At 39.1% G+C, this 25,122-nt stretch overlaps 1 protein-coding gene across 21 annotated transcripts in view; it reads left to right on the top strand.

The window, feature by feature from the left end:
• Window positions 1–25,122, top strand: part of FOXP1 (forkhead box P1) — a 666,401-nt gene that overhangs the window by 569,559 nt on the left and 71,720 nt on the right. For all 21 annotated transcript variants that reach the window (XM_083354300.1, XM_083354292.1, XM_083354290.1 and 18 more), the window contains one exon: window positions 14,919–15,123. In XM_083354300.1, coding sequence (XP_083210426.1) covers window positions 14,919–15,123 — 205 coding nt within the window. The remainder of the gene's footprint in view (window positions 1–14,918; window positions 15,124–25,122) is intronic.

Raw genomic sequence — 25,122 nt, 5'->3', positions numbered from 1 at the left:
AAACTCACTTAACAAATGTATCGCTTAACAACAGAAATGTTGAACTCAATAAAGTCGAGGACCATCTGTAAAAAAAAGAATAAATTGTCATGTAATCAGGGATAATTGCTTTCTTGCCTGGCGATCCCAGAAGAACACACAGGGATGGGGCTGGTTAGCAACCTGAAGGCCCTTCCTCTGTCTTTAATTCTGAATTTTAACTATCTTTGCCTCTTAATACCATTTTATATACAGTTGTTATGTTTGTTCTGAACCAGCCCTCTTCTCGCAACCCCTATTCAAAAAGAAGAGTCTGGAGAGCGTCCAAGGCTAAAAGGCTTCTGCCAAGATTTAATTACGCAGTTAACAAAAACACTAGAGCTTGTCTTCTCAAGCGGAAAAGTTGCTTTCAGCAACCAGCCCCTCCCCAAACACTCCTTTTATAGAGAGTTCAGGGCGTGGTCTCCCTGTGCCTCCTCCCGAGGAGTCTCACAGCCTTTCTTTGTTTGTTCCTGCTCGACTGCCTCCTGCATCGGGCGTCCTTGAACAGGGCCAGCTGTGGGTCATCTTCCTCCGCACTCTCGGGCTCACGCAGCTGAGAAGAGGTCCCCGGCTGAGGACTCTGCAAAGCCTCCAAATCATCATCAGCCGGTTCGTTTCCCTCCTCCCCCACATCTGAGTCCTCCGATACATCGGAGCCGGCTGTCGGACCCACAGGCTGGCCCTGAGTCACAACAATGTTTTTATATTTTACTTGTACACTGCCCAGTGTGCCTTTTGTGAAGAAGATGGGTGACATCTAAATTGGATAAATTATTATGACAGTGAAAAAGACTTTCACGAAATGGTTAAGTTACCCATCATGTCATTTTTTTAAAAAAAAAACCTGTTTTGCTTTCTTGGTTTCTGTAAGAGCATTGCAGTTCTTAGATGCAAAAAAATTCTGGCTGGGCTTACTCGTGCACTCGATGTGTAGAAATTTGGCGACTGAACTTTTTCACAGCATAACATAAACCTTCTGCTTTCTAATGACTGCAGTTCAATTTGTTGCTAAAGCCTGGGTCCCAAAGTTGACAATGCTATAGAGATGTGAGAGTCATGAACTGAACATATTGTGGTAGTCACATTTTGAAAACATACAATGCCCCCACCATCTGAATCCTCTACCTTACCAAGTTTGAACAATAGATCCCCGTTGCCTTAATCCTGTGTTTGACAAGGGATAAGAAGCTTCACATTTTCTTTCTACCTCTTAAAATAGTCGTATCTATATTTACCATCATTGAGACTTAACATGATATTACATGAGTTGAACAAAGGAATTCTTTTTTAATGCGGTGTCTCTGCTCTAAAACTACTTTATCTTTCTCCCCACATCCTCAAATGCCTATGAAATTTGAATAGCCCTCTCAGCATTTCCACATAATTCTATTGATTCATTTTACCTACTGGTTGACTACTTTGTAGCAAACATAGTCTCTTGACCTACTTCAGCTTCCTGCAGTCAGGTGTATCAAAAGAAAAAAAAACACGTAACCCCAGTCCTTAGTGAGCAACATAGGAGATGCTTGAATTTATCAATTAAAATTTACACATTCCAAAGTGATTAATCCACTATAGACTTACCCATTAGGATTGTAATCTGCAGCCAGGTGAACTGTGAGCAATCCTTGTGCTCAACTGTTTCGTCTACTGATTTTTTTCGCCCCTGAAATATTTCATTGCTAATCATGGGTATGCATCCATTACACTTATTGCATTCTTCCAACTCCAGAGCAAGGAAGGATGCTAAAGAATTGTTTTTTTGATTCCATTTAGTTTGATTCCATTTGGTAATCAAACATCCAGTGAGTCAAGGATGGATGGATTCAATTGATAATTTCTTGTTAATAGTAGAAAGATGGTCAAGTGGAAACTTTATGTGAAATCAAATTTATTATCGCCATTGTAGAGGCTTAAAAAGAAAGAAAGTAAAGCAAAATTAAAGGAAATAGTATAAACCAAATTGATTTGGTTCACGTAAAACATTACAGCATAAGATAATTATACCTTCAGAAATCTCACGAGCTATTTTTACATATTCACTCACTGGACTCTGGACTTAGGTCTTTCTAATTCTTTTTTCTTTTCTTTTTTTTTTACAAACAGTCCCTCTATTATTAAGTTTCCTTGGCAAGCTTCATAGCATAATATATCACTTAAGCCGTCCAAAAGAGGGCAATTGGGCAGTGACAAGATACACTAACATGTAATGTGAAAGAAATGAATGTGGTGATGCATGAAGTGTAATTTGTGCAGCAACACATCGGAGACACTAGTAGGTAATTCAGCAGTTGTGGCATTGATTGATGAATAGGCTTCACTGTCTAGTGTAACTATTAGTTCTTGCAACTTAGGAGGGGGGAGATATTTAAAGAGGGATTTACACGTGATAAGGCAAACATTAACAAAAGGGATTTTAATTGGTTGGTTTCTGGTATCAGGTTTTTTTTTTCCTTTCACCTTCTCTTATGATCCTATAGCTTTATTAGGTTTGGGAAGAAGAGAGAAAAGATAATTTGAGAATTTAGACAAGACAGGATACAGCACAATTTCTTTATCGGAGAAATCTGATGGCTCTAAACTGATGTCATTATGAGGTTTAAATCAACTTTCTGCTTGCTTGAACATGGTCACCTGGGTATGGATGTACAAGGACACAAAAAGGTTGAGCAACTTTAGTTGTCTTAGAGCTGGCAAATACCTAGGTTTGCGAAATCAAGTTCCATAGACGGTCATCTGTCAACTGTCCCCACAACATGCATTTTTTAAGGCTGTGCCTACTTTTTCTTTTATAATGAAGAAAATACTTCTCCTACCTAGGCAAAGGGACACAGCAAAGAAAAATGTGAAAGCTCTAGTCTGTAATAATTGACAGTGAATGCTCCCATTATAGATACCCTTTTTATTACTGACAACACAAGTACATAAAGAACACACACTTACTCTTTTTGGAAATAAACGTAGCTTATATGCATTCTGTGAAAATAATTTGACCTATTATTAGGGCAAATAATAGTGATAATTATTAAAAACAACCACATTTATTCCTATATGGGGCTATAGTTTTAAAATTACTCGCTGTAACATTTTAAAAAAATCTTGTAATTTCTCTGATATAAAATAGCATATGCCTCATTATAATTTTCTTGCTTTTCCACTAAAGAAGCCAATAATCTAAACATTAGCCCTGTACCCAGAAGCCATAATAAAGCAAACTTAATTTTCAACAGCATTCCAGACAACTAGATTTCATCTCCAGAGGAAGAGTAAAGAAAAAATCAAATGTGTGAAAGTTTTGAATTCCTAATGGGCATTCAATGTGTGAAAAGTTATGTTTTGATATTTAGGATTCTGTGGTTTTTTTGTTTTGTTTTGTTTTGTTTTTTGCTTGCACAATTGAATTGCAGAAAATTACAGCTTTGGTTCAGAAATATTTATCAGATAGCCCAAAGAAATAAGTAGGTTGATCATTATGAATATCATTTAGAAATTAAAATTTCTAATCTTAATTTCTTAAGATTCTGTCTGGCTATTCTGTGTTGGGCAGTTGAAATGTTTTTATTGTTATCACAGGTTAGTCTTAGTTAGGGAATCTGTGGCCCTCCTGTTGTTCAGTTATATCTCACTAATTCATTATTGGGCATGTTCATGAGCCTCCTGGGAATTGAACAGCAACATCTGGGAAGAATGAGTTTTACCATTGTTAGTTTATAATCTGTCATTAACATATTTTTTGTCCAATTTTTGTTCAAACACACCTTTAAATTTACTAAATAGTCTACATAGATATGTGCAAGAGATACTGTGAATGGACTCTTCCATGCAACAGTCTGTGCCTAGATTGAAACGTCTGTGTTTTAGGTCAGGGGTAGGCAACCTAAAACACTCAAAGAGCCACTTGGATCCATTTCCCACTGAAAAGAAAACACTGGGAGCCACAAAACCCTTTTGACATCTAAAATGAAGATAACACTGCATATATTGTTTCTTACCTTTATGCTATGTATAAAAAAACTATAGTGTGCTGCATTTATGAAATCAATGAACTGCTACAAAGAAAACAAATTTTTATTTCTGTATGCAGCAAAAGCATTTTGAACTCCAAAAAAAAAAAGACGCTGGGTCGAAGGTTACTTTCAAATAAAATACTCAAATGTCTATTTGTGTCCTCCTCGTATTTATGAAATAAAAAGCTGGTGCAAACTATAAAAACTACAAACAGAAAAATAGAAAAAAAATTGTGGCCGGGGGGGGGGGAGGACAGGAGAAAGAGGGGGAAAAAAACCTTTCTCCTTCATCCCATTAGGTAAAAACAATTTTAGTAACTTAGCTACCATATTTAAATACAGCATAATTATCGCCATACCTCACCTCTTAGTTAAAAAAACATCAAAATATTTCATTAAACGTTCTTTACTAAAAGTCCAGTAAGGACAACCAAATATATTCATTTTTTTCTCTCTCCCCCTCTCCCTTCCTTTCTCCCTTTCTCTCTCTCTCCCTCCCCCCCTCTCTCCCTCCCTCCCTGCCCTTGGTCTGCCAGTCCTCTTCCCCCACTCAGTGTGTTTGTGTGTTGTGTGTGTCTGTGAGTGACAGAGACAGAGAGAGACAGAGAGAAGCACTTGTGCTTCCCTTCTCTCTCTCTCTCCCTCCCTCTCTCCCTCCCTCTCTTTCTGCCTTTGGTCTGCCAGTCCTCTTCCCCCACTCAGTGTGTTTGTGTGCTCTGTGTGTGTGTGTGTGAGTGAGAGAGAAAGAGACAGAGAGGCACTTGCACTTCCCCCCTCCCCCTCTCTCTCTCTCTCTCTCTCTCTCTCTCTCTCTCTCTCTCTCTCTCTCCCTCTCCCCCCCCTCCGATCTTCTCACCTGGCAAGCTGGCAAGTTGACACACATTCTTATTGGACTGGCTCTCCTGCTGCTTCCTGCTTCCTGTGGAGATGCAGCAAAGGCAGGAGCCCTGTCCAATAAGCTTGTCAACTTCTTGGAGAACAGTGTGGGTTACACACACTGAGAGAGACAGAGAGAGAGAGGAAGCACAAGTGCTTCTCTCTGTCTCTGTCTCTCTCTCTCTCTGCAAACTGGGAGCCGCAGGAGAAGGCTGAAAGAGCACTGCAGGTTGCTGGCCCATGTTCTAGGTGGATCCAGAACTGAAACATGGATGTTGGCCTGGTCATGGATGGCACAGGTGTTTTAAGGTGGGAGATCGCAAGGAAAGGACAAAACAAATGGGATTGTGCAGCAGGGAAGAGGAAGAAAGGTGCTGGGACAATTTGGGATAGGTTTGATGGACAGAGTAACTTGGATCATGCCAGACTTGAATTCAAGGACAGCAGTTGCAGTAAAGGCAAATAAAAAGAAAGAAAAGTGTTAGGATAACTGGTGGGAAGGCTGGTCAGAGGACCTGACAAGAAAGGGAGGGAAAGGCGTTTCAACCATGTCCTACATGATCTGAAATTTGTCTTGGTCAAAACATTTGTTAGCTTTTGGTTTACCCAGACCATAATGTACCCTGAACTGGTTCAACTGGACTGAATCATAATGAGTTTCTTTTGCGCATGGAACAAAACAGATGTTCTGTTTGTGTACTTACTTCTCTATGCTAAAAGAAAGCACATGATTACAGTTTATCCTTTTTTATTTTTGAGGGGTTGGTTTTCCCTAGCATGATGAAACTGTAAATAATGAGATCCTGAATTTATGGAAATTGGGGAGGTTGAGTTACAGAACAAATGGTCATCTAGTTCCTCGCATGAGCAATCTCTCACATGCAGATTGTCTGCACAGTGTATTGGGTCATCCTTCTTGGCACTAATTTTGACAAATCTTGCAGCACGAACACAGTCATAGAACTCCAGTGGCTTTTTAGCCTTCAAAGTGACAGACTTAATTGGTATTGGAAAGAAGCAATATGTGCTGGCTTTTCTGTTCTCAGTGGCTCTTTAATGACTTTGGTAGAGAAGTCTCTTAATAGCATCACTGGTGCTTTCCTCCTGAAGACCACTTGTACCTAGTGAATAATAATAATAATAAGTTGGAAGGGATCTTGGAGGTCATCTAGTCCAACCCCCTGCTCAGGCAGGAAACCCTATACCATTTCAGACAAATGGCTGGCCAGTCTCTTCTTAAAAACTTCCAGTGTTGGAGCATTCACCACTTCTGGAGGCAGGTTGTTCCATTGGTTAATTGTTCTGTCAGGAAGTTTCTGCTTAGTTCTAGGTTGCTTCTCTCCTTGACTAGTTTCCATCCGTTGCTTCTTGTCCTGCCTTCAGGTGCTTTGGAGAATAGCTTGACTCTTTCTTCTTTGTGGCAGCCCCTGAGATATTGGAACACTGCTATCATGTCACCCCTCACCCTTCTCTTCATTAAACTACACATACCCAATTCCAGCAACCATTCCCTATATGTTTTAGCCTCCAGTCCCCCAATCATCTTTGTTGCTCTTCTCTGTACTCTTTCTAGAGCAGACATGTCAAACACCAAACAGCCTTGGTGGAGCAGTGGGCTGATGCCTCCTTAACACCAGCTGCCTGCAATTAGTGCAGGTTCGCATCCGACCAGGCTCAAGGTTGACTCAGCCTTCCATCCTTCCGAGGTAGGTAAAATGAGGACCCAGATTGTTGGGGGCAATAAGCTGACTTTGTAATAATGCCGCTTGGGGTGTGTGTGAAAGCCCTAACAAGCAGGCATATACATAGAATGAAGGCTACTGCTAAACTTGTAAGCTGCCCTGAGTCTTCGGAGAAGGGCGGGATATAAATGTAATAAAAAAAAAACAAGGCCCGGGGGCCAGATCCGGCCTGCGAAGTGGTTTCATGTGGCCCGCGAAGCCATCCTGGAAACAGTGAGGGAACAGCCCCCAATGCCTTGGCCCTGGCCCAGAGACCCTCCTTCTGCCAGAGACTCTCAGATCTGTCCCACTCCTGCCCAGGCCCCCATAGGCACCCTTGATGCGAATGATGTAGAGTTGGCCATGCCCACCCAGTAACCTATACGCACTCTAGCCACGCCCACCCAGTAGGCCACGCCCACCCTGGCCATACCCACCCGGCCCCCTGAGGGCAACTGCAATGCTGATGCGGCCCTCAATGAAATTGAGTTTGACACCCCTGTTCTAGAGTCTCAATATCTTTTTTACATCGTGGTGACCAAAACTGGATGCAGTATTCCAGGTGTGGCCTTACCAAGGCATTGTAAAGTGGTATTAGTACTTCACGTGATCTTGATTCTTTCCCTCTGTTAATGCAGCCTAGCACTGTGTTGGCTTTTTTGGCAGCTGCAGCACACTGCTGGCTCATATTTAAGTGATTGTCCACTAGGACTCTGAGATCTCTCTCAGAGTTACTACTATTGAGCAAGGTACCACCTATACCAGGGGTCAGCAACCTGAAACAGTGAAAGAGCCACTCGGAACCAGTTTCCTCACAAAAGGAAAAACTGGGAGCCGCAAAAAATGTGTGCACATGCACGTACATGCGCGCATGCGCAGAACAGGTTTTGACTGAAGAGTTTAGCCAAGGCGAGATATGCACCTATCCTGCATATTTGAATTGATTGGTTGAACTTTTGTGGTCCCACTGTTTTTTTGGGGGGGGACTGTACATGGCAGAGGACTGGGAGCCGCAGGAGTCGGCTGAAAGAGCCGCATGCGGCTCCAGAGCCGCGGGTTGCAGACCTGTGACCTCTGCAATTGATTTTTTTCCTGCCTAAATGTAGAACCTTACTTTTTTCACCATTGAATTTCATTTTGTTAGATAGTGCCCAGTGTTCGAGTCTGTCCAGATCCTCCTGTATCTTAAGCCTATCTTCTGGAGTATTGGCTATTCCTGCCAGCTTGGTGTTGTCTGCAAATTTGATGAGTTTCCCATCTATCCCCTCATCCAAATCGTTGATGAAGATGTTGAAGAGCACTAGGCCTAGAACAGAGCCCTGGGGCACCCCACTACACACTTCCTTCCATGTAGATGCAGTTCCATTCAGGACCACACACTGAGTACGGCCTGTCAGCCAGCTACCAATCCATCTGGTGGTGATGCTATCTAACCCACATTTTTCTATCTTATCAAGTAGTAGGTTGTGATCTACTTTATCAAATGCCTTACTGAAGTCCAAGTAAATTATATCTACAGCATTCCTCTAGTCTACTAGTTTTGTCACTTGGTCGAAGAATGCAATAAGATTTGTCTGGCATGATCTGTTTTTGACAAACCCATGTTGACTTTTAGTGATAACTTTGTTCACATCAAGGTGTTTGCTGATTCTGGTGGATAATGCTGTAAGATAGCCCTTCTTCTGTAGCCTCCAACAATGAGCAGATTTCATAATTTTCCTGTGCAAAAGAAGACTTCCAGCCGTGATTGCCAGTGTTCTGGTCCAAGGCTTCAGAGAAAACCTTTTGGTCATTGGAGCAAAATGCAAGCAGTGGCAACATTAAAATCCAGCAATGTGACAAAGCAGCTCTCTGTCAAGTTTGAGAAAAACTGTGTGGAAGAGAAAAGCCAGCATGGATCATGCAGTCTGAGCAAGCAAACCCTTCCATCACCAGTGAATTCCTCCAAAGAAAAAGGCATTCATATGGAGGAAGCTATATGGAGCTTTGCAGCTGGTTTAATTCAGTGAGATCTACTCTTAAGTTGGTGAGAAGGAGGACAAATATGTTGTGCAAAGAATCCAACACTTAAAAGAAAACTTTTTGCATGCACAAAAGCCCGTCTACTATTTTCAGAATGCACAAAATAGCAACAAACTGAGTAGATGAACACCTTTATATGTACAGTATATATTGATTCTATTTAGTGTAACCAAAATTGTGGATAACAAAACTAATAAGAAGCCACAAGTGCTTCTAAAAGCTCATATAATTATTGAGATAGTTAATTTTACTCTGTGACATCATAATTGGATTCTGTATAATACATAATCTAATCTATAATCCTCTGCTGGTGAATTGTTCCAGCTGTTGCTATATACGTTTATACACAAATCTGGGTTTTACTTGTGTTATGCACAGATGCCCTCATAAATGTCAGTCAATTGCTCTTCTATGGAAGGTTTGTTGTAGAGATTGTAATGTTATTTCTTCTTTTGCCCTTGATATACTGAAATACTCTATGCCGTCTTCTAAATGAATAAAAATCAAGCAGTTTTATCATATTACCCATCTTTTTTTTAAAAAAAACTAAGTGCATGAAGGTTTCACAGTGATGAATAATAATGGTAAATATAATTTTCTCATATTGGTAGAACCCTAACATACAAGATTGACTCACTCAATCTAGTATCTACTATCCCATCAACAGACAGGTCCATTCACTATTGTTTCAACTGAGTAAACAGTGGTGAAAGGGTCAGTCATATTCACAGTAATTGTTAGTGTGGAGACAGTCCTGTCAAACATGTTAGCTAAAAATATACTCTACTCTGTCACTTTGCAAGGGGTTTGAAAATAATAGCTCAGTTGCTGTTAAACAGGACGTAAGGTTACACTGTGACCCTTTGTTCAAATTTCTTCAGAGCTTTAATTTTGGGGGACAGGTTATAACTGAATAATAGTGAATTCCTTTTTCAAAGAATATTTGCATTTAATTTTTTTTTATAAAAGAAGAAATAAACAGCTTTATAACATTAAATGTATCATAAGACTCAGACGACTGAATGTTGAAGTATCTTACAGAATATATACTAATTGCGAACATTTTTGCATTTTTTTTTAGTCAGCCCCATAGCATTAGACCAAATGTTTTTGTTAATGGCATTCTGAGTAAGGCGGGGAAGATTATTGGTCTGCTGTGCAATAATTTACTCCTCTTTGATATGCAAACGATCCACGGTGAATATAAAAAAAAATCCTATCAGACTCATTTCACAGTTCTTAACCACTTAGATTCTCTGGAGTCTATCGCCTCATTAGACCACTGCTCTCCAAAGCTAGCATAATTAAAATCTTTAACAGTTTAGCAAAGTAAAGATGTTTGGCTGATCACGTTAAGATGATTATCTAGCCATTGTATTCTAAATGACAAAAATAAATTAAATTTAGACCTTGGCATTTTTTATTATGTGTTTCAAATGAATCTAATGCATACTGCCTTTATTTAATGCCTTAGGTCTGCTAAGAGACATGTCTGTGTTTCAGATACAGATGTATATTTTGAAAATGGCAGGCTGCCCCACACCCTTGCACTGATTTTTTAAAAAACTACAGCCCTTGAAACAAAGAAGCTGTATTTCTTGGCCCTAGTCTTTAGTCTTCAAAAGAAAGAGAATTACTTTGAAGAAAACATAGATTCTTCATGATTTAATACAAATTTCTGCCTCTTCTACTTTTTCACACCAGTCTATAGCAATATGACAAGATACCTTCAAATGTTGTTTGCAAACATTTATGTAGTGTTAACTTAGAATCTCATAAGAATGGTATTAATATGTGTCACTCCAGGTTTTGTGTAACTAAACTTTAGCTTGTAAGGGTATTTTAAAATTCTCAGTTTAGTTAAAAATCTCAGTATCTCCTGAATTTTGCTAGCTACCTTTACTTCAGGAACATATTTCTCATGAAAATGTATTTTCTGTTTTATTTTATTTTCAGTGGATCATTATTACTGATCAGGAAAGTAGTAATAACAATAGTGTTAGTTGCATAGAGGAACTTGCAAGATTTTTTTTATATAAGGCACATCTATCAAGTGAGCAGTACTAAAAGCCAAAATTAATGAGAAAGATAGGTGTGTTAATGACATAATCACAGTATAATCAATTTTACTGTTAAAATTTTAAAAAGCACTGCATGGAGACAATATGAATTCATAATTTATGTCTAAAAGTGATTAATAAAAACTATATTTAAAAGCAAAGCTACTTGTCATCATCTACAATTCAAGCACAAAATTACTTTTGTGCTGATATCATAAAAACAGATACTTTTTCTTTGAAGACTTTCCTTGCTTCGAAACAGAAGTTACCATTTTCTGTCATCTTTCAGCAAATGAAACACAATTTATTCAGATTCTCTTTTTCATCATCTAACTAAAAATTATAAAAAGTATGAAATAAATCCCTCAGTAGGGTCTCTATTTTCCATGGTGACCAAAATACATCTTTATCGCTCTGAAAAAAAAATGTATTTCATCCCCTTTTTTCAGCATGCTATTGTTTAGAAATAACTTCAAGTTCAAATGTTTATCTTTAATACTAAAATGCTTAAAATGAAATGTGTGAAATTTTGTTACTGAATTACAATCCAAATAGCATTGATGATAAATAATGGAGCTTATGAGCCTACACATTGACATGTGTCACGCTACAGCTGACCAATGATTTATCTATTCCAATAATACTGTTCTCTTACATTAGGTTTTCAGAATCTTATTTTTAAATCCCATTTATGTCACCGATATTGGGAATTTTAATTTAATTTAATTTAATAATATTTATATACCGCCCTTCTCCCTGAGGACTCAGGGCGGTTCACAGGGCAGAATAAAATACTAAATACAAACATTAAAAAGAGATTAAATGATTGCCCAAGTTAAAACAATTGGAATACAATTCTAAAAACCCCAAGATAAAATTAAGACACCAAAAATAAAACAACCCCACCAATCCCCATCAGGCTAGGCCGGCTTGTACAAACAGAAACGTCTTGAGATCGCGACGAAAGGAGCGAAGATCGGGCGCCATCCGGAGCTCTACCGGTAGCTGATTCCACAGCTCCGGAGCGCCCACAGAGAAGGATCTCCCCCTGGGGGCCACCAATTGACATTCTCTGATCGGTGGCACCCTGAGGAGGCCCTCTCTGTGGGAACGCACAGGGCGCAGGGAGCTTGATGCCGGCAGCAGATGTTCCCTAAGGTACTCCGGCCCCATGCCATGGAGGGCTTTGAACACCGTTACCAGTACCTTGAATCTCACCCGGAAGACAACTGGCAACCAATGCAGCTCACGGAGCAGAGGTGTAACGTGGGAGTATCGGGAGACTCCCAACACAACTCTCGCGGCTGCATTCTGTACCAGTTGGAGCTTCCGGGTGGTCCTCAAGGGCAGCCCCATGTAGAGAGCGTTGCAGTAGTCCAGACGAGAGGACACGAGCGCATGAGTGACCGTGCACAAATCATCCCGGCTAAGATAGGGCCGCAACTGGTGCACCAGGCGAACCTGGGCGAAGGCCCCCCTAGTCACAGCTCCTATATGGTCTTCCAAGGTGAGCCGTGAATCTAGGAGGACTCCCAAGTTGCGAGCCCTATCTACGGGGGGTAATAGTTCACCCCCCATAGCCAGAGGTGGAATGTCCGAATAAACCCGGGATGAAGGTATGCAAAGCCACTCAGTCTTGTCGGGGTTGAGTTGAAGTCTGTTCCTCCCCATCCAGACCCGAACCGCCTCCAGGCAACGGGACATCACGTTGAGGGCATCACTGGGGTGGTTTGGGGTCGAAAGGAAAAGTTGGGTATCATCAGCGTACTGATGATACCCAACTCCAAAGCCACGAATGATCTCTCCCAGCGGTTTCATGTAGATGTTGAACAGGAGAGGCGAGAGGACCAACCCCTGAGGAACTCCACAAATGAGAGACCTCGCGGTCGACCTCTGCCCTCCTGCCAACACCGACTGCGAACGTCCCTGGAGATAGGAGGAGAACCACTGTAAGACTGTGCCTCCCACTCCCAGCCCCCTGAGACGCCGCAGCAAGATACCATGGTCGATGGTATCGAAAGCCGCCGAGAGGTCTAATAGGACTAGAACAGAGGAATATCCCCTGTCCCGAGCCCTCCAGAGATCATTCACCAGCGCGACCAATGCCGTCTCCGTGCTGTGCCCGGGCCTGAAACCCGATTGATACGGGTCTAGATAATCCGCTTCATCCAGGACCAGAGGGAGCTGATGCGCCACCACACTCTCAACAACCTTCGCAAGACTATCATATCAAAAACTATCATAACTCTCTTCAGCTATTATTGGAATACTACCCCATCTTGATTTATTTTCAAAATAGGTGTTAGTTTCATACCACGATGTCAAAATGACACACATGCCATGATATCATTGAGCAAATGACATGCTTGTATAATTTGTGTGTCATTCATATCATGACCACTAACACAAGTACATCAACCACATTATTTGTATGACAGTATCATGTGCATATGTCATCATTTGCCATCCTTGGGCACCCAGGTTTTCCAACTTGAGCAGATTTTAATTTTATTACTTTTTATTTATAAAATTTATTGGCTACAGGATCATTCTTTGCAAGCCATTAAGATGCAAAGTGCTACTTTTTTAATTTTTGTATTTTCTATTTATATGTGCCCTGTTCATTGCCCTGAGTCCCTCGGGAGAAGGGCGGTATATAAATTTAATAAATAATAATAATAATACTGTGGATAACCAAAGAACCTATGTAATTATTCTCCCTATATCTGTTGTGGTCACAAATAGAAAAGCTTAGCACTTACTGTTATGGTTGGATAATCTGTCAAAAGATTGTACTATGTGTCTTTATACTACCAGGACTCAACACAGGTTTCCATGAATGTAAAAATAAAAACAAATAGTGTTCCTGACACTGGCACCAGCCATCCTGGGTAGCTTCTGGGCTTCATGGCTCACTAGCAGGAATGCATATTGAAAATGCTTTTTGTTGGTAGTTTCCACACTGTTCTTGTATAACTCTATTAGCTAGATTTTGGCATTTGGCTAAGAAATCACACAGTCCTCAATGCTGCCCTGGCCAATGAGGTTGTAGTATTTAGAAACAATTACCATGAGAAATGAAGAAAAAAAAATGAACATTTTTCTACCAAAATATCTGACTCCTTTTACATTTTTTGGGTTTCACATTTTCAGGTATAGAGTATCTGAACGCATAAGGATTAGAAAATAAAAGAAAATAAACATAAAGCTTTTATTTTCAATATCCATAGCTGCAGAAGAAGATAAATATCCATGAATTTGCAATGGAGTCTAGCACAGGGGTCCCCAGCCCCTGATCCGTGGCCCTCTGCTGGGCCACAGCCCGTTCAGAAATGGGCCGTGGAAATGGTGGATAAGCGTATACGGATGTGTGCACAGCTACATTTTTTAAAGCAGCACACACACAAACAAAAACATCCCATCTCCCCCACCACCGTCATCTCCGTTGGTTCGCTGAGCTGCACCAACTATAGCAAATGCCTCCACGGACAGCGTTTTTATATAAAGCATCTTTTGGTTCCATAATAGTTATTGCTGTGGCAACTAGTATTAAATCTTTTTTATTAAAGAGATTTAATAAAAGTCATTCACCATGACTGCAATGACTTACAAAGACAGGACCCCAAATACAAAATTCATTGCACTCCTACTCTCCTGGCATTCACTGACATTCAGTCAAACCACTTGACACACTACATATCAGTCTGGGATCCCCAGGCCCACTGACAAAAACCCATTTTCAATGCCTTTTGAAAGAATGTGAAGATGGGGGGCAATCTTATCTCCATATCTCCAAGATGTTCCACTGGGAGAAGCCACCATGGAAAAGGACCTTAGATCTCCTTAATGCTTGGAAATCATAACATACCCTGCCTCCCCAATATAGTGGATTGGGTAGATGTAGTTGGAAAAAGAAGGTCCTTCAAATCACCCAAGCCATGTAGGGCTTTAACCAGCACCTTAAATTGGATGCCGAAGCAAATTGGCAAGCAACATAGCTCCCGCAGGAGGGTTTAACATATGTGTGAATCTAGATTTGCACAAAACTGTATGAACCACTGCATTTAGAACCAAATGAGGCTTCTGGATACTTTTCAAGGGCAGCCGCATGTCAAACACTTTACAATAGTCAATTAACATTTGGAAATGTATTCACTAGTGATTAAATTTAGTAGTAATTAATAAACATTAACCAGTGAATTTTGTTTTAGGCATGATTCCAACTGAACTCCAGCAACTCTGGAAAGAAGTGACAGGATCTCACACAGCAGAGGAAGCAACCAGCAACAATCATAGCAGCCTGGACCTGTCAACCACATGTATCTCCTCTTCAGCCTCTTCAAAGCCCTCCTTAATAATAAACCCACATGCCTCAACCAATGGACAGTTGTCAGTCCACACTCCTAAAAGGGAGAGGTAAGCATGAGTGGAGTTTCTCCTTATCAGTGCCTAAAACATTACACTTTGGTTTGTAGGTGGAAGGTACCTATTTGCATGAATGCATTATTGTTATCTTACAGTCATTCTAATTTTATGCACACAAATACATAATACTCCATTAGGGCTGACATGCACTTCAGGGTTAATGTTTCTGGTATTACATTAAGGTAACTGTTGACATTCTGAAACTCATGGGAATAATCGCCAATTATCAATAGGTGTTTTTTTTTTAACCTCTTGTGTATGAGGTTCGGTTCATAAAATGTTTGTGTAACTTCACACAAGCTATGGTTTATGAACATGTCTGCACATTCATTAGTAACTTGATGGACAGTGTAAGATGATGATAAATATGTGCATATAAACTACAAACATAGTCACTGCAAACAGTGATCGTCCAGAATGTTTTCAAAAAACATATTGAGCCCTTTCTCAATATTCCACAAAAATGAAATAGAAGTTGTATTTAAAGTTGATATTTGCTGACAGAAGGTGCTTTGATTTACTAATGCCAGGCCATCTCCTATGGCACAGGCTGCTGAAAGGAGAGTCAATTGGCAAAAATTGTTGTTGTTAGTTGTGAAGTCGTGTCCGACCCATCGCAACCCCATGGACAACGTTCCTCCAGGCCTTCCTGTCCTCTACCATCTGCTGGAGTCCATTTAAGCTCACGCCTACTGCTTCAGTGACTCCATTCAGCCACCTCATTCTGTGTCGTCCCTTTCTTCTCTTGCCCTCAGCCTTTCCCAGCATTAGGCTCTTCTCCAGTGACTCCCTTCTCATTAGGTGGCCAAAGTATTTGAGTTTCAACTTCAGGATCTGGCCTTCTAAAGAGCAGTCAGGGTTGATCTCCTCTAGGATTGACCGATTTGATCGCCTTGCAGTCCAAGGGACTCGCAGGAGTCTTCTCCAGCACCATAGTACAAAGGCCTCAATTCTTTGGCACTCAGCCTTTCTTATGGTCCAACTTTCACAGCCATACATTGCAACTGAGAAGACCATAGCCTTGACTATATGCATTTTTGTTGGCAGAGTGATGTCTCTGCTTTTTAGTGTGCTGTCTAAATTTGCCATGGTTTTCCTCCCCAGGAGCAAGCGTCTTTTAATTTCTTGGCTGCAGTCCCTGTCTGCAGTCATCTTGGAACCCAGGAAAATAAAATCTGTCACTACCTCCATTTCTGGAGAAGGAAATGGCAACCCACTCTAGTATCTTTGCCATGAAAACCCCATGGACAGTACCAAAAGGCAAAAATTGCCTTCTGCCCAATTTTACTGATGGAAACTCCTGCTGGATCCAAGAATTTTCATCCAGCAGTAGAGCAATATGGAACATAAGCCATTGACAGAGTTGTTTGTTTTGGGAATCCCTTCTGGGAATTTACCTTCTAATTTTTCTATCATTGTGGCTTTTTCTTCCTGGTGAGAAAGTGTTGCAGCAGCATTTCAGAACTGTTAAGACCGCAGTAGTATTTACTATCAGGACTCTAGTATCATATCCTGTAGTATAGTATCAGAACTATTCGATTGCAGTAATATTTTAGGACTGTTATCATGAATATCATGAAAATAGTTGAAAGGGAGGAGCAGGGCAGACTTTAAAAAGGGTGACTTTTTCAGAGCTTCCTCAAGTCCTTTATTCAAGTTTCATTTTCAAGCCCTTGGAAGCAAGGGATATTATATTTTAGGACTGTGTCTCGCAGCATAATATAACTGGTGGATTCTTTTTCTGCCCTGGGCATAAATTCTGTTTTCTTAATTTATCCCCCCATCTTCAAACTCTGCTGTAAAGGTGCTTCCTGAAATGGATTGATTTGGGGAGGAGGGGATAGAGAAAGGAGGCTAATGAAGGGACGAATGAGTGGAAATGGATTACCAATTCTTGGTAATAGTTCTTACAGTTTAATGAAGAAGACATATTATATGTCAACAATGAAAAGGATGCTATTTTCTACGAAACCATATGGAAAAAATCTTTGAAAGCAAATTAAGTGGGTCTGTCTTCCCTTGCTAACTGATTTTTTATCAGTTATTTTATCAGTTTTTATTGAGGTTTTTATTATTCGTTTTAAGAAACCTCTTTTTCCCCCAAACTTTTCATAGCTAGTAATAATTTTGCTGAGGCAGATAGAAAACACATCTTATGTTCTTCTTTCATGAAGAAAAAGTTGGTTTCCTAAGTATTCTGTGTGCTTAGTAACACTATTTTAAAATTGGGATATTAACAGGAGGAGTACATAGTATACCAGTTCTAGGATGTGGATTTGTATTTATATTTTAAATTTGTCTGATAAAGGAAATATATTTTCTCTACCACCAGAAAGTATGTTTTTGTGGAAGATGAGATTTTCTAGTTTGATGTCTTCCGCCTAGACCAAAATGGGAGGAAAAATCATTTAGTTTCTTTGCGTGTATTGTATGTTGAATTTAAGAGTAAAAATCTCATATTGGAGTTGATTCTTCTATTTAAATTCTTAATGATGAGCAAGTTATTTCATAAATTGGATAACATTGGGCTCTACTGTTTTATTTATTTAAAATGTATGTTTGGGGTCCTATCCAATTTTCTTTCATGATTCATATAAATACATGCATGCATGCAAATGTAAGTATGCATAGCTACTTGCCTTAAGAGCAGTCATTTTCATGGAATAACTAGGAACAGAAGTTGCATTTTGTGTGTGTGTGTGTATGAAACAGTATTTCTGAACAATTTTTTGTTTCATAATGAAATTGTTATGCTTTGAGGACTGAATACATGACTGATCAACAAATTAGCATGATGTGTGACTTTCACTAGAACATATGTACAAACAACTACAACTTGAGCTTTCCATCTTACATGGAAATTATTTTTGTGTTTCTTCCTAGTAGTTAACATTTGCTTACCTGTGTTAATATTCTTTGTGGAATCATATCTCTTTGGTGATATACATTGATCTGCATTCTGCAAAGGCTTACTTGACTCATATTGGCTGGAAAAGAGGATATTGATATCAGACATGGAAGAAAACCCTCCTGCTTTCCTTCATTCCTAAGTTTTGTCCTGCCTATCTCAAAATGGCTCTTGGTATCAAGAGGAAGCATATGTAATGCTGGATGCACTTTAGAAGATCACAATAAGAGTTGCCAACTAAAAGAGGAGAAGCACAGATTCCTGTAGACTTCCTTTCCAGCTCTTCACTCATGAAGTCTAGAGCAGGCAATTATTTTTCCCAAGAGGCCACATGACAGACTGGGACTGTGGTGGAGGACTGAACCAATAGGCTGAATTTAATTCTGCTGCTGGTGCTCACCTCTTGGAAGGAGGAGGGATCATGGAACTTCAGCCCAGCCACCACTCTCCTGTTACAGGCGCAAAACTCAACTTGCCAGCTGATTAAAGGAGCACCTTTGGCTTCTTCTCCCACTCTCTGTGGCACACTTATTTGTATTTTATTTTATAATTTCTGATTGACCTCATGCAGGCTGGACAGGGATATCCAAAGGGATAGATGTGGCCCAGGGGCCGTAAAATGCCCAGGTCTGATCTAGGCAGTACAGAGATTGTGTATGTAGATGAAAGAGATTCAGAGTAGAAAATTTTCAGTGTTATCTTTTAGCAGTATTTTAACTCAATAATTCAGTCTAGGCTTCTACGTTTGCAACAGAACCTTGTCAATATGTACTCTTCGAGGATTGCCGTGCAATAATGGATGACGTTTTGACTTACTTCTATTGAGTTGTTCATATAGCCTGATCCTAACTTTACTGCTGTACATTACTGAATTTGATAAGCCCATCGTGCTTTCTGTTTAGAATCCAGCCATTTTAATTTTGACACGGGGGGGGGGAGGAAACGCTGCTTACATTTTGTCTTCCAAACTTCTGATTTCTTTCAAAAGAGATCTATAACCAACCTTCAGTTGCCTGTTATATAATACATTAAAATATAATGTTTTGAATTTGCTTAATGAGGAAGCTAGAAGACAAGCTGTGGTAAAATTCACTGTTCAGTTAGGGGTCCTTTAAAAAAGGAACCTTCCTTTAAAATGACATTCATAGATGTACACTTTATCATTGGTGATATTATTCAGTAGAATGATTCTTTAAATCTTTTTCAAATGCATAATGTTACAAGAGTGCAAGTACCTCAGATTTAAAGTAGGTATGCTCTGTGGATTATTTCCTTCTTCTTTTTCCTTTGGTGTGTTTAAGGTTGGCACCATCCGTTTACAGCAGCATGATTGAATTACCTCTTTGTCCATAAGATGAGCAGGCAAGAATACACAGAGAATGCCGATGAAGGCACTTAAGGTTTCTGTTGCTATCTCATCAGGCAATATGGTGCCTGCCTACATGCTGTATGACATATAAGCCTCTGTTTAGATTGTTTGGGGAGTCTGGAAGAATACTTTCTTTTTCCTGAATATTCATGGCAGAATGAGATTAGTAAAAAAGAATAAATGGTAGAGTATCAAGTGCCTTTGCGTTTGAAGTGAGTAGTGGAATAATTCCATAGATCAGCAGGCTGGCTCACTATTGTGAGTTATATTGGCTAGTTTGAAATACAGGATGGAACAAACTAATATTTAGATTATTTTAACAGAACGAATGAGTTTCTCCTAAAAAGAAGCTGACAAACATTTCTGTTTTCTAAATGTCAGAAGCACATTTTTGTACTGTTGTCTATTTGGAGTGTCTAAGAACAGATAGTTTGAGAGGAAAGCTGGGGTGGATTTATTTCTAAGTCTCCTTTGTTTCCTTGAATCTTAAATCAATAAATTTAAATCTACTGAAAGCTGAGAGTATAACTCCTAGAGGTTCTTAGAAATTAAGTATTTCCTTCTTATCTTCCTAAAATCCCAAGTCACTAGGCCAATTTCAGGATGGAGAAAAACATTTTAAAGTCTTCAGTGTCCCATTAGCCTTTTGGGGTACTGTATTCCTTGACCTCAGATAGAACTGAAAATAGGCTTCCTCTTGATACTTCATTTGTTTTTAGGTATTACAGCCCAGGTGGAAGGTATTCTAAAGTACTGGACACATTAAAGCAATGCTCTTTATTTATGTTGCCAAATCCAATCTAAACATCTGGCTAACTGTGCAACCATCCAAATTTATATGCCACCTGACTCCCAGCAACTCTGGCCAGTTCATAATTGTTAAAACATTAAAAAAAAGAGTGAGAACAATGCAGAAAACATGAAAACAGTACATAACCAAGGAACAACAATGACAAGGAAAACCCAGAGGGGAAAAGAAAAAGGGGGCATTAGTCCTTGCCAAAGGTCTGGGTGAGGAACTATGTCTTTAAGGTCCTTGAAAATACCAGAGGGGTGGGAGCTGTTCAAATTTGGGTAAGATTATCATTCTAGAGGAGAGATACTTCTGCAGAGAAGACATGGTTTCAGGATCCTGTTAGATGACATTGTTTAATCAAAGGAACCTGGAATGCACCAATCCCACCAGATTGAACCAGTTGGGCAGATACTCTTGAGAAGTAGGCAGTCCCTCAAGTTACCAGGTCCAGGGCCATGTTGATTAATGTCAATAGGAATGCTTTTAAGAGGCTAGAAGATGAAAGGTGAAATACTGCCTTTGAAAAGGGACTGTTATTTCTTCCAAAATTGTTTCATTGAAAAAAAAAAAAAAGGTCAATCCAGAGGTCTTAAAATTCAGATTATAGGCAAAAAAAAATCGAATATCGCAGATTTGAACCAATCTGTGTAAAAATAGACACATTAAAACAGTTGTGTGCAAAATGAACACAACTGGATGAGATTGAAGAAAGGATGAGAACAAGGTACAACACCAGGAAAATCAAGTACAAAAAAGTACTTAATAAGGATAAACGTGCCTGAAAATTCTCACAAATATCCATTAATCTTTAAACACTTTCAAATAAAGGATCGTACTAGATTGAATCTGAATTTGAAAATGGAAAAACTGAATGAAATTAGTAGTGGTAAATATTTTAACCATTATATTTATAAAAAATACGATAGCTATAGCCATCTTTTTGAAATCAGTACAAATCAGTATGGAATCTAAATTTGTCTGTAACCCTTCTTAATAGTTAAAGATAGAAGAAGAGATTGATTTGGGAATAAATGATCCTTTAATAATATCAAGATCTAAGTTTTAGATATCAGTACCTTATGTAAAGCTCAAACAAACAGGATTTTCCCCTCTTCCCCTCCTACCAGCAGTCTTTTTTTTTTCTTTTATGCAACCATACCTACTTTGCATATTTTATTGTTTCTATCTCACATGATTTCATTAATTATCCTTATTGACAGCTCATTATTGTCTGGCTGTTGTTCCTTTTGATTACTCCGTATTCAGTCACTAATCAGTGTCCATGTGAGTTAGGAGATTTCCAACACAGCTGAACAATGTGAGACTGTCCATAAGGATGTGATTTGGTTTCATAGGTACTTGAAGGACTTTTATTCTATAATGAGAATTGTATTTTTTTCCCCATGTTTGATGAAACATGAAGTAAGCATCATTTAAAATCTCTTATGTGGAGATTTGAACAATTAAAATATAAATCATGGGAAATTTGAACAATTAAAATATAAATCTTTCCTATTTGAATAAGGCTACACAGCCATGAGTGGAAATGCCAATCTTTCCATTTGCATTACTTGTCATGAAAAAAAACCCTGCACATTTTAATATGGACTTGTTTGCCCTCTCACATAGGAGTAGATTAAACATAGAAAGATGAGCAAGTTGTTTCATTTTGTTGATATTATTGTTATTATTTAGTGACAGTAACTTTTTTAAAAATAATAATAATAATAATCATAGTATGATGCAGAGATGAAGCCTGGACCTAATTGGTTTCCTTTTTCTCTTTGACAAGTTGCTCAGTGTAAAATCAAGAAGTCATTCTCTACTCTAGTCTACTCTTACGTTTCATCAGCAAGAATTACACAGACAATGAAGGAAAGAAGGGATGAATATTCAAAAACGTAGTAGGTTGTTCTTAGATTTTAGAGATGGCATTAGGCTTTGTAAGGCAAGTATGTTTTCAAATGGAACATGAAAGGAAGTTCCCAGATGTTTTCAGTGCAAATGATGAGAATCAAATCAAATGTCCTGTTAAATGTGTCTCCAGTTCAAAAATAACTTACATTATAAACAAATACACAAAGCCCTAATTATCTGTGACCAAAACTCGATATATTTTCCCAGGGTAGTAAATGCAGTTCAAGCTAGAAATAATGACTTTATTTCCCTTTATCCTTGCTCCTCCAATTTAGCATGTGATTATTTCTTTGTCCCGTATTGCTCTCAAGTTTTGTAAGCAACATCAGTAGCAGCAGCAGCAGCAACAGCTCTGGGGTTTGGCGTGTAGCAATCTGTTAAGGAGATAAATAATCTGTGTTGGCAGGGCACTCCTGCTCCCCTCTTTAATTTGTCTTATACACAGAAAATTATAATTAAATCATTCAGGGTAAACCCTAGAGTAGAGGCGGGTGAACACCCTTTGGTACAGACTGCCAGCCGAGAAGATCTTCCCTGTTGTGCCACAAGAAGATATTTATCAATATGCAACACAATTAAAAGGCGAACACTTTTGTGCTATTTGTGAGGCGGACGCCAAAATTGAAATCAAGGCTTCTTAATTTCTTTTCCCTCTGCAACTGTGGCACTCAGAGTGATTAGCATACTATTTTGACGGCATGTTCCTATGCTTGGAATTTGTTCAGATATAATTAAAAAATATTTATTGTGCAATTAAATACATAAATATAAATTTACTCAATTTGATAACCTGTCTCAATCTTCTCTGCCCTAAGGGACGCGCTTAGCTATAGATACTTAGGTTCGCTAAGAACAAATAAAAGGGATGCTCAACACTAGTATGCAAATCTCTCATCATTTCAGCGTTTGATTTTCTGCAGTGTGCGTGCTTTAATTGCTAGAAGGGAAGTAAGTAAATAAGCTATATATTTTTTTTAAAAAAAGATCATTTTGCTACTCTCCAATTTGAGGAATCATGTGCATGTTTATTTTCACAAATGAAAGGCATGGAATTCCGTCTGTACATTTCTGTATATAATTTTCTTCAGCTATATTATAACCACAAATGTTAAAGCTATGCAATACATAATTAAAGTGAAATTAGCATCCGTGATCAAAAGACAGTGTTTGTAGATAAGATAACAAGGAGTTCCCATTTGTAGTTTTGGCAGCAATTTGGGATCCATGTGATCCATAATTTCCTAGTCAGACAGGGAAGATCCATAATTTCCTAGTCAGACAGTGAAAGATTTCCGACAGGCGGGGTCTAGGAAGAGACCCTTCTCTGCTGCTGCCCCACTCTGTGGAATATTTTTCCCCCAGAAGTGAGGCAGGCCTTCTGGAAGGGAATTAAGACATGGCTTTGTGGTCTTGCATGGAAAGACCTGGGGAGTGTGCAGCTGTGGGGCTGGTTAGTCCCCTAAAAGCCTTCCTTTTGCTTTTTTGACTAATCTCTTTTTTTGTTTATTTTTTAAACTTTTATACCGGTATACGCTGTTTTATATTTTAACTGTTTATTGTATACTGTCCAGAGTCCCTTCTCTGAGGGAGATGGGTGATACAGAAATGTGAAGATTTCGTCACATTTTTTGGCTAGAATTAAATCCTAAGGGTTGTCAATAGTTGTTGTCCTCTCATGCCCTATTAAATAATTGGCTCTGGCAAAATTATGCTGCCTAATCACTTAGAAGTAGAATCACAAGTAGAAAGGCTTAGGAAATGTTCTTGGGAGCTTCTGCAATGATGTGTGTGATTAAAGTAATAGTCCCATCTGCTTCTTAGCAACATCTCCTAGGACATCATCCTGAATTTGATTCTTTCTCTTGTTTCTGTTTAATAAGTCTCCTTCAAGTTGATCTTGACTTCCTGAAAAAAATCATGGATGTGTAGTTTTCTTGGCAACAATGCAGAATAATTTGCCATTACAAACAGTCCTTGATTTACGACCGCAGTTGGGACTGGATTTTGTAATCAGCCAAAGTCAGCTAGGTACTGCTGTGCCTGTTTCCTGAACATCATATAAGTCTGTATGGTAATATATATGAAAGCATTGATTTTTGGAGGCCAGTTCTCAGGGATGGTTAACAAAAAGGAAAAAAAAAACTACTAATATTCTAACTGAACAAGGAGGTTATTTAGGGTTAATAATCTTTTCATCTGTTTTGCACATGGCTGATGCTTGAATGACTATTGCTCTACTCTGTTAACTGGAGTAACTCAGCTGATTTGTTTGCATTTTTCTTAGGATCGCTGTTCTAATGATATCTATAGAATTGCTAATTGGTAAATTGAAGTAAATGGGTAAATATAGGCCAAGGATAGGCAACCTCAGCTCTTTTATGGCTCATGGACTTCAACTCCCAGAATTCTTGAATCAGCATAGTCCATGAGTCGTAAAAGAGCCGAGGTTGCCTACCCCTGGATAGGTATTGCATTTTAAGCAGTATTATCGTGTATTACCATATGTTTAGCAGAGAGTAAGTCAGTTAGTAGCAGTGAGAGGGAGAATATTTGGCAATAATGTTTGTCCTGAACAGTGAGCACTGCTTTTAAGAGCAGTAGTATCCAGCCGTCAGGACTAGCAGCTGTAGTAGTATTAAATACATATGCACATATCCATTATACTATTCCTTTTCTCTGAAAAGCATAGAATCGAAGTAAGGGGAGGTAAGCCAAAGAAAAAGACATTGAAAAAGAGAAGAAACTGAACTTTAATTAAATCTAGTTTACTCCAGTACTGTGCACAATACCTCTCTGCACCTTTCTATTTTGTAGACCATCTCTGCTTCCACCTTTTGTTGTTAAGCTTCTCACTTCTCTCTCTTTGAGGAATCTATCAACTCCATTCAGGCATGATTGTCTAGGTCTTCTCCTTCGTCTTGATATCATTTACTGTTCTGACATACCATTGTTTTACAGTTCAATTCTCATTCACTCACTTTGTATGATTAAATGCTTTCA

This window comes from Vipera ursinii (genome assembly GCF_947247035.1).
Source record: "Vipera ursinii genome assembly, chromosome: 2".
In the NCBI taxonomy this organism is placed as follows: Eukaryota; Metazoa; Chordata; class Lepidosauria; order Squamata; family Viperidae; genus Vipera; species Vipera ursinii.
This window is presented reverse-complemented; position numbering and strand designations above follow the sequence as displayed.